General features: G+C 39.3%; 1 protein-coding gene across 9 annotated transcripts in view; it reads right to left on the bottom strand.

Moving 5' to 3' along the window:
- SLC9B2 (solute carrier family 9 member B2) overlaps positions 1 to 10,991 on the bottom strand; it is a 67,036-nt gene that overhangs the window by 28,487 nt on the left and 27,558 nt on the right. For all 9 annotated transcript variants that reach the window (XR_001886556.1, XM_017877074.1, XM_017877069.1 and 6 more), the window contains 3 exons: positions 4,257 to 4,399; positions 2,916 to 3,043; positions 1,392 to 1,567 (listed from right to left, as the gene is read on the bottom strand). Coding sequence is in view for 8 of the 9 variants with exons in the window: in XM_017877074.1 (XP_017732563.1) it covers positions 1,392 to 1,567; positions 2,916 to 3,043; positions 4,257 to 4,399 (447 nt within the window). In the remaining variant the exon portion in view is untranslated. The remainder of the gene's footprint in view (positions 1 to 1,391; positions 1,568 to 2,915; positions 3,044 to 4,256; positions 4,400 to 10,991) is intronic.

The following is a 10,991-nucleotide window of genomic DNA, read 5'->3' as shown; positions in this document are numbered from 1 at the left end:
TGGGGTCAGGAGGGGCGGGGAGGGGGGTGCCGGGAGAGGAAACACAGCAGAGTCAACTAGGAAGGTTCTTTGAGCTGTAGCTTATGGAAACCTGACTGCCTCTGTTCTTTCTCCTCCCACAACCATGATTCTAATGCAAACTCTGTTGCTCTAAAGCTGTGGTTCCTAATCCAAGCTGCACTGGTTTCCACTCCCAAAGGTTCTGATTTAATTGGTCTAAGATAGGACCTACATAAGAGTATTTTTAAAAACCGCCCAGGTAATTCTAGTGTGATGCTAAGGCTGAGAAAAATTGTTTTAAAGGTGTATACCATGAAAGTGGTAAGAACATAAATTTGGATATGTGTAGTAGCATTAAAAATAGGAGTATGAGTTTGAATTAATAGGTAACAGAGCATCCTCAAGGGTTCTCGAACAAGAAAGAAATGTAATGAAAACAATGTTTTGAGAAAATCAATTTACCAGGGAATGAATGGAAGGCAGGCTCCAGAGCAATGAGAAAGGGTGGGATTCTAGGTAACAGGCATAAATCATACACAATCATAGAATGGGAAGATAACTATAGGGAGATAACAAGAATGTATAACCTGCCAAGAAGATGTGTTCCCACTACAGAATGTGAAGCTAAACTTAGATTACAATTATACTTTCTCAATCATATAATGTTGCAAATTTTATTTCCCAATTTTGAACATAAGATTAAGAAATGAACTTAAATTTGTGCTGTACCACAGGATAATAAGTGTTGAACTGCTTTTGGCCTTTTGGTTAAGATCAAGTGTAGTATCTGTTCACATCAGTTTAATATAGGTGTTGAACAACAGTGGGAAAAAAATAACTTAAGGTCCTCTTTTATTATACTTGAAACAAAATGCCTCAATTTCAGACACTTACTAAATATTAATAGGACATCCATTAAAATCATTGCTGTTATTACCATAAAAAGCTGAAGAGGAGAGAAGAGAAATTGTTCTTATTTTAAAGGCATGCTGTTCCTTTCACTTGGACTGCTCTCTGTCATTTGTGCTCCTTGAAAAACCTAGTCATCTTTTGTGTGAAGTCTCCACACATCTTTTGTGTGAAGCCTGAACGTTCCTGGATCACTTCAAGCAGAAACTGTTCTTTAAATCTTTCTGCCTTGTACCCCTCCCCCGCCCCTGCCCCCCATACTGCACCTACTGCATGCTACTTGAGCAGTCTCTATCTAGAGGGAGGAAGAGAGTAAAGATAGCTAGCTTCTGGCCCCTCCTTAGGTACAGAACTCTTAGTGTTCTTTTGCCTATTTTTAATTCGCCTTAATCAATTATCAAGCAAATATGTCATGCTTATAACATTTTAACCTACATCTCTAGAGTGCAAGAGTAAAGCCTGTTGTGAACTGATTAGGTTACCTGTGGAAAAGGCTATGCCCAAGCATGTGTTGAAACCAGTGATGGCCAGAATGTCATCAAAGCTGCCAGCTGCCATGAGCAAGGTCGGGACACCCTTCTCAACACCATAGCCTCCTCCCTGCAGAAGGAGCATTGAAGGCACCACGACAGCTGGAGATACAGCACCTAAAACAAAACTAGGCAAACAGCACTTTAAATATTTATGATAACATCTTACTTATTACTATTTTGAAATTATAATACCCTCCATTTTCTTATGGGTTATACTTTGGACAACTATAGTCTTTCAAATGGCAGAGAAGCATGAATCCAGAAAAACATGTATGTGTAAAACTTCTACAGAACACTGTTTTTCAAAATGTAGCCACAGACAACCTGCTTCGGACTACATAGGTTGCCTAAAAATATACATTTACTAGTGGTATAGAAGGCCTAATGAGGGTAGGCCCCAGGATGCTGGCTTTTTTTAAACAAAAAATTCATGTTATGAGGTTTGAAAAGCAATGCATGGACTTTCTGATTTGGAACCCAGTGATGCTGGGCCTTCTATCAGGGCTTGCTATGTCAAATAAGGCAACATATTAGAAGAAAATGATATGACAGTCACACTGATACCAGTAACCACAGCAGTGGTAACAGCTGAAAGCATTTTATAGTACTTACTATGTACCAGATAACATTTTGAGCACTTTACAGGTATTGGCTAATTTAATCCTCACAACAACCCTATAAGATAGATACAATCTATCTTAATTTTATAATTGAGGAAACTGAGGCACAGAGAGAATAAATACTTGTTAAAGATCACACACTGGAAAATCACAAGGCTGGGATTTGAATCCAGAGAGGAGAGTTCCAGAGTCTTAACCATGAGAAGAATTTCTTACTTCTTGCCTACTTATTAGCACTAAATTCTTACTAAGTCCTTTCTTATTTATTTACTTTGCGTGGCTCTTAACCGTTGGAAGAATTGACAGTGGAAGGAAAAGATGGCAGAACCGCCAAGTCATAATAGTCTGATGACAGGAGGAAAACAATAGTAGCTGTTGATCACTGCTGCTGTGTTTTTTATCCTTTGTCCAGACTTTAGGTGGAATCCAGTATCTCTTTAACAGGCATTGAATCAGGTGTAGGCAAAAGACCACGATTTCAACAGTTTGAATAGTAGGCGCTAACTCATATAGTTAGCGCCTACTAACATATAAACTTCTGGCCCCTCCTTAGGTACAGAACTCTTAGTGTTCTTTTGCCTATTTTTAATTTGCCTTAATCAATTATCAAGCAAATATGTCATGCTTATAACATTTTAACCTACGTCTCTAGAGTGCAAGAGTAAAGACTGTTGTGAACTGATTAGGTTACCTGTGGAAAATTTTGAAGTTAGAATATTTAGATTATGCTGTAACATCTATGTTGCATTTTCTGATATCTATAAGAAAATTCTATTATGCATTCTCTTGTATGGAATCAGAGAAAGCCCTAAATGTCCCTACATATTTTCCATGACAAAGAAACAATCATTACCCCAGTATAAATCCCCATTGCCACGGTAAATGCAGCAGGTAATGGGCCAGAAGAGCAGATGTGCACGCCTCCACAATACAGGGACCCATGGACAGTCTTACACAAACGCCCTTTAACTTCTTCAGGGCCTGAAATAGAAAAGTAGACATCCTAATAGAATCCTCTGAAGATGTGCAGAGAAGATGACCTTCAACACTTTCTCTTCAGTATATGGGCAATATCTGGGTCATCATGAGTTTTCAAGGTAATGAGTTGTATTTAACAAACATTTTAGCACTCGAAGTGTTTACAGACAGCTTATTTAGTCCTCACTGCAACCTTTTAAGATAGGTAATACTATTATCCCCATTTTTTTAGATGTCCTCATCTGAAAAGGCACAGACTAAAGTCATCCGCCCAAGATCATGAAACTGGTGAGTGATGGGGTCAGGTTTGAACCCAGGCAGGCTGCTTTCAGCATCTGTGTTCAAAATCTCTAGCTAATTTCACATTATTTTTATTTATAATCTATGGTTCCAGAATGAGACTAAAGTGAAGAGCCTAATACCCCAAGAAAATTCATTCCTGTATTAAAAAACATACATGAAAAAAAAAGCATTAGAAAGGCATACTTGAGACTCATTCTATATATTGGGCAGTTTCCTGAGCTAGTATAGTTAGCCCTGAACACTTGCATAGGGCTTCGCAAACCAAAAATATGTTATTTTCTCCCCTATGAGCATTATTTATAACTATAGTCTATATCTATGTCAGAGAAAAGTGGGGCCTTTATTCTTGGTGCTGGCCCCATTGACAGACTCTACCTTTCCCCAAGAAAGAGAATGAGATTGGCCAGGCACAGTGGCTCACGCCTGTAATCCCAGCACTTTGGGAGGTGGAGGCAGGTGGATCACCTGAGGTCAGGAGTTCGAGACCAGACTGGCCAATGTGGCAAAACCCCGTCTCTACTAAAAATACAAAAATTAGCCGGATGTGGTAGTGCATGTCTGTAATCCCACCTACTTGGGAGGCTGAGGCAGGAGAATCACTTGAACCTGGGAGGCAGAGGTTGCAGTGAGCTGAAATTAAGCCACTGTACTCCAGCCTGGGTGACGGAGCGAGACTCCATCTCAAAAAAGAAAAAAAAAAAAAAGGAAGAAAATGAGACCATCTTTTGAGTTATTGCAAAGCACAAGGTCCTACTTGCAAAACAATCCTCCATGAAATAAATTCTATTCTGTTCTCAAGAATGTCATGTAAAGTGTCCACATCCATTTCCTAATGCTTAGTGATTCTATTAGATACTTGAAGTATTGAAGAAACAAAATTCCTATTTAATAATGAGAAATTTACACATCATACCTTTGAATCCAGACCAAGGCCAGCACGAACCAGGATGATAGACAGGGCTATGCTTCTCAAAGAGGAAGACCACTTGTGCTTGATCTGTACATTATCGTTGATGACTGGGATATTTCTGATGAGAAACCCTGCAAGCAGCATGCCTTGAATGAAGAAATCAAACATGTCTAGTTAGTTTTCTTTTTATTCTTTTTTTTTTTCTTTTTTTTTGAGACGGAGTCTCGGCTTGTCACCCAGGGCTGGAGTGCGGGTGGCCGCCATCTCGGCTTCACTGCAAGCTCCACCTCCTGGGTTCCACCATTCTCCTGCCTCAGCCTCCAGTAGCTGGACTACCAGGCGCCCGCCACCACTGCCCGGCTAATTTTTTGTATTTTTAGGTAGAGACAGGGTTTCACCATGTTAGCCAGGATGCGTCTCGATCTCCTGACCTCGTGATCCGCCCGCCCTCGGGCCTCCCAAAGTGCTGGGATTACAGGCGTGATGAGCCACCGCGCCCGGCGTCTAGTTTTCAAATAGAGAAAATATTTTTAGTTAACTTTAATTTTATAGAGACTACTATATAATCCCAGGAACCACTTCACTCATGCTTAGAAGAAATGAAGTTAAACTTTTAGTTTAACTTGGAAGAAATTAAGTTAAGCTTTTAATTAAAAAATTAGTATAATTAAAGCAGCTAAGAAAATAATGTGCAGATAAAAAGATAAATTATAATAATTAATATTCCTAAGATAACTGAACTTAAAAGGGAGACAAGATGCAGCATCTGGATAGAGAGTATGATCAAATTCTAAATATAAAATGTTTTGATACAATGCCAGCTCAGTCAGTCCTTTGCGTGCAAACAGCAAACAGTCCCTGAAATTATTTGCTATGTCAGATTACTTGAAATATCAATAAATACCTATATGGATTCTATTTTACCTTCAGATTAGATAATTTCATAAGAGACACATAATCTACTTTGCAAAGGTTTTAGATGTCAATTATGATGAAATGAACATTGCCTGTCATGTCAGCTGGTGACTCTTCTTTCACTCAGTCATTCAACTCTACTGAATGCCTTCAGTAGTTTAGACACTAGAGTATGCATCATGCATATAATAATGGACTACTTTTCAACAAGCTTTCAGCCTCTAGGGAACAAGACAAACGGACAATACCAATTTTATGAAAGCATGAGGGGGATATTACATGAGCTGAGGCAGGAAGGGGGATTTAGAGAAGGTGAAAGAGGATGAAGAAATGGCTGGGGGAGTTGAGAAGTTTCTGGAAAAGACAGTAGTTTATTCAAAGGTAAAAGAAAAAGTGACTCATTCTGGAAACTGCAAGAAGTTGAGTGTAACTGACGAAGCTGGGTAGTGAGTGAGGGAATTCTGCCTTCATTGATATCACATGCCCACACAAAGGGAAAGGTTTCTGTGAGAGACTGTGAGCCTCTTCCCTCCATGCTTCTCCAGCAGTGCCCTCTTCTCACCTTGTCCCTATAAGCACCACACTTCAAACAACTAAATAAATTTACTGAAGTTAAGATATTTTGTGATGCAAGATGGGAGAAGAGAGACAACCTGCTGCACATGAAAGCATCACTCCAGGTGTCTCTCATCACTGCCATTTTTCTATGGGAAAGGCTCTAAGTGCTGAATGCTGTGGCGGTGGTCTTTCTGGAATGTTTATTGGGCAACAGTATCAACAGGCTTGGCTTTTGGAAAAAATAATGATGAGTTATATATGCACATGGTAAAATTAAGACATTGCTGACAAAATGTAAAGTGACAAGTACCTATTGTACCCCAACTGCAACTTTCCATCTTCATTCCTGAATGGTTTTCACTGATGAGGATCTTCTGTGCCCTTCCAGAAAGTTTCTGTACCTATTCAAGCATATTTCTCTGTGTATAAGCTCTTTTGTGCTGGACACAAATAGGACACTGATACACTGCTGTACGGCTTGGGTTTTTCCCATTTAATAATATATCCTGGACATTTTCCCACTGAAGCACATATATATTTGCTTTATTCCCTTTTAATAGCTGGAATAGTATCTCACTGTTTGGAAGTTCCATAATTTTTGGACCACTAATAATAGATTTTAAGAAATTTTTCAAGTTTCTCATTATAAACAGTGCTGAAATGAGCACAATTCATATGTCAAGTATTTAAGTGCCTGCTACATGCTAGCCCTGTATGAGATCCTAGTAACAAAGAGGTGAGCTAGACCAGCAGTCCCCAGCCTTTTTGGCACCAGGGACTGGTGTTGTGGAAGACGGTTTCTCCATGGATGGCAGGGGGAATGGTTTCGGGATGAAGCTTTCCACCTCAGATCATCAGGCATTAATTAGATTCTCATAAGGAGCATACAACCTAGATTCCTTGCATGTGCAGTTCCCAATAGAACTCATGCTCCTATGAGAATCTAATGTCGCTGCTGATCTGACAGGTAGCAGAGCTCAGACAGTAATGGTCGCTCACCTCCTGCCATGGCCCGGGGCTTGGGGACCCCTGAGCTAGACTAATGTGGTCCTTGTCCATATGGAACTTATATATTTGTAGGTTTGCATTAACTATATTCATACCATAATTCCTAGCAGTGGAAATGTTAGGCCCTATGGTATAGGTGTATATAATTTTTATACATATTGATGATTTACCAGCCAAAAGTACTGCACTAATGCTTACATTCCATTATCATGACAATAGCTCTTTAATGAAATTTAAAATATGTGTCTAAATCACTCCTAAATTAATTATGGCATTCAATGACCTGAAATAAAATGGAATATCCTAAGAGGAACTCAAAACTATGTTAAAAGGTTTTTGTTTTGGGGGATATGAGGAGGCATTTTTTTTTTTGAGACAGTGTCTTGACATGTTGCCCAGGTTGGTCTCAAACTCCTGGGCTCAAGCAATTCACCGACCTTAGACTCCCAAGGTGCTGGGATTACAGGTATGAGCCACTGCTCTCTCTTGGCCTGAGAGAGCATTTTTCATTCCTGAAATGAACGTGAGAACAGCTTCCCTTGGACATTGTTTCCTTTGCTAGTGGTCTGGTTGATGTAATGTGGCCACCTGATTTTGATTTGGCACGTGTCCCCACTCCTGCCTCTAGGGCCTCCCTTGGTCATGGAGGAAAGAACATCTTCCTGGATATAGGAGTGTTGTTCTCTTAAAATTTTGTATTATGAAAATTATCAACATATGGCTAATCTCATTTCATCTACTCCCAAGTTTATTTTTTTAATAATTTGTGTTATGGAAATTTTTTCAATAATGATTTCCCTTCTCTTCCAAAGGGAAGCCGTTTTCAAAATCATTTCAGGAATCAAAAATGCTCACGCATAATCGCGTCCCTGGCAATCACTTCAATTAAACTCTTAAAAATATAGAACAGGCAACCATCACATATATTTTGTCTTAATAAGTTTCCTTTATGGATTCAGATAATGCTTCAGTTTTGGATACTGGCCTTAATATAATAAGAAGCAGTAAACTTTCTTCCTCTATGCAAGTATACAACTATAAAAAAGAATGGTGAAATATGTATGTAATTTTTGAGAATGATTTCAGTTACCTTAGGAGATTTCATTTTATCACAAATCCCAATACTTTCCATCTTTTGCAACATGGTATATTTTGTTTTGCAATAAGCATGGAGTGAAAAAAAGACAAATAGGGTGTAATGGGCATTTTTTTCATGTGTCTAGAACAACAGTCTTCAACATAGGTTGCATATTAGAATCATCTGGAGGGCTTTTTAAAACGTCCAGGCCATACCATATTCCATTTCAATTAATTCAGAATCTTTGGAGTAAGATCTAGGCATCAGCTTTTTTAAAAAAATTTTTTTAATTTAAATTTTTTTTAAATTTAATTTTTCTTTTAATTTATTTTTATTTTTTTTTTATTTTTTGAGAAGGAGTCTCGCTCTGTCACCAGGCTGGAGTGCAGTGGCGCAATTTCAGCTCACTGAAACCTCTGCCTTCTGGGTTCAAGTGATTCTCCTGCCTCAGCCTCTTGAGTAGCTGGGGCTACAGGTGCATGCCAACCATGCCTGGCTAATTTTTTGTATTTTTAGTAGAGACAGGGTTTCACCATGTTGAACAGGATAGTCTTGATCTCCTGACCTCATGATCCACCTGCCTCGACCTCCCAAAGCATCAGCTTTTTAAAGACAGGTGATTCCTGGCCTGGCATGGTGGCTCACACCTGTAATCCCAGCACTTTAGGAGGCCAAGATACGAGAATTGCTTGAGCCCAGGAGTTCAAGACCTGGTGAGCAACAAAGTGAGACCCCATCTCTACAAAAACCAAAAAGGTGTAGGGGCATGTGCCTGTAGTCCCAGCTACTGGGCAGGCTGAGGCAGGAAGATTGTTTGGGCCCAGGAGGTTGAGGATGCAGTGAGCCATGACTGTGCAACTGCACTCCACCCTGGGCAAATGAGACCCTGCCTCAAAAACAAAACAGAACAAAACAATGAACGAGAGATTCTTATGAGCAGCCAAGTTCTAGAATGAATGATCTTGCTACATAAAATGTGATCTTAGAGCTTAGAAATGCAGAATCTCAGACCATGAAGACCTACTTAATTAGAATTTGTATTTTAACAAATTCCAAGGTCATCCTCTGTACAGTGAAGTTTGAGAGTCACTAATTTTGATACAAGGGTCAGCAAAAATGTTCTGTAAAGGGCCAATGAATATCTTAGGCTTTGTGGGCCATAAAGTCTCTGTTAGAACTTCACAACTCTGCCAGTATAATGCAAAGCAGACATAGACAATATGCAAACAAATAAACGTGGGTGGGCTCCAGTTAATATTAATTTATAAAGAGAAGTAGTCTGCCAACCCTTTATCCTAGCATATAGGCATATTTAGAAACAATTCATTTTAACAATAATTCAATTAATAACATTAGAAAACAAAAAGCACCTATGAGAAACAATATGAATTAAGTGGAATACCTTTAGTTTTACCTAAAATTAGAAATACATTGAGAAATGGGGCATAGTAAGAGATAAATAATTCTACTTCTTTTTATATTTAACTTTACTGACCACAAGTTCAAAAGCAGATACCTTTGGTGTATGTTAGCGAATCCTGATTGTTCTTACTCATACAGCTAACAGAAAGAAAGAAAAAAAACTGTTCAGGAAATGTGTGCAAATATATATGCAAGTATGAAAGGTAGGTGGTTTTTTACTAGAACTGGGTGATTAATAAATCTGTTAGAAATGAACACAAAGGCCGGGCGCGGTGGCTCAAGCCTGTAATCCCAGCACTTTGGGAGGCCGAGGCGGGCGGATCACAAGGTCAGGAGATCGAGACCATCCTGGCTAACACGGTGAAACCCCGTCTCTACTAAAAAATACAAAAAACTAGCCGGGCGAGGTGGCGGGCGCCTGTAGTCCCAGCTACTCGGGAGGCTGAGGCAGGAGAATGGCGTGAACCCAGGAGGCGGAGCTTGCAGTGAGCTGAGATCTGGCCAGTGCACTCCAGCTTGGGTGACAGAGCGAGACTCCGTCTCAAAAAAAAAAAAAAAAAAAAGAAATGAACACAAAATGCCTCTGTGGTAAACAAATTTTATAATGCAGAATTCTTTGAAGACACATTAAAGGTATCACATCTAGTTTTAAGACTAATTTGTATATGTGTCTTGTTTGGGCAGTTCTCATTGCCTCTGGAAGAGTATTTTCAGCTATGTCTTTAATAATCATGGTATTTTATTTCATTTTTATTTTTTTTGAGATGGAGTCTTGCTCTTGTCACCCAGGCTAGAGTGCAGTGGCGCGATCTCGGCTCACTGCAACCTCCACCTCCCAGGTTTAAGTGATTCTCCTGCCTCAGCCTCCCAAGTAGCTGCAGTTACAGGCACCCGCCACCACGCCCAGCTAAGTTTTTTTATTTTTAGTAGAGATGGAGTTTCACCATGTTGGCCAGGCTGGTCTTGAACTCCTGACCTCAGGTGATCCGCTTGCTTTGGCCTCCCAAAGTGCTGGGATTATAGGCGTGAGCCACCATGCTCGGCCAATATTATATTTTAAATATACCCAATGGTGTGCTGGTAAATGCTTAACAAGTGGCTTGCCAAAAAAGTATGCATTTTATATAGGCACATACATTATTACATTTTACTGATATAAAGGATGTGCAGCACACAGTTTACAAATATACAGCCATCTTCACTGTAAATTCTATATAGCCAATTTATTCTCCCAGAATATTTTCACTGCTGTTTGTCAAAATTCTGTGTCCATAACCAACTATGGCTGCAGTTCTACCAAGATTTGACAGAATCAGACTACAAATAAATGGTTGCATACTATCTGATTCAGCAAAGAAGTCACATATCATGAATGAGCAAGTGCAGTGTCACTGTGAATGCTGGCTGATATTTTTGCTTATATTAATGAATAAGATGAAAATGAAACAATAAAAATACATGTCAGAACTTCACTCTGTCAATGACATAAGTAACTTATACTATGACAAACTTTGGTTTGTAGCATTTGCTGACTTTTTGGTTGTCGTTGTTACAGATACTTCTACCACGGCCGATTTTAAGCTACAACATGATGTCACTGAAAGTGGAGTTGGGAAGAGGTGGCAGTGGCACACCATTATGTAGTACTTCCATAATCTCAAGAGCATAGGTGAGGGGAAATAGAGTAAAACATTAGGAAGTCTTCAGTGTTGAGCACTGGATGCTTGTTTTTAATGTCAGTTATTTAATCATATATA

The sequence above is a fragment of the Rhinopithecus bieti genome, unplaced genomic scaffold, assembly GCF_001698545.2.
Source record: "Rhinopithecus bieti isolate Rb0 unplaced genomic scaffold, ASM169854v2 scaffold_9690, whole genome shotgun sequence".
Classification (NCBI taxonomy): Eukaryota; Metazoa; Chordata; class Mammalia; order Primates; family Cercopithecidae; genus Rhinopithecus; species Rhinopithecus bieti.
The sequence above is the reverse complement of the archived record's forward strand: the minus strand, read 5'-3'. Positions and strand labels throughout refer to the sequence as shown.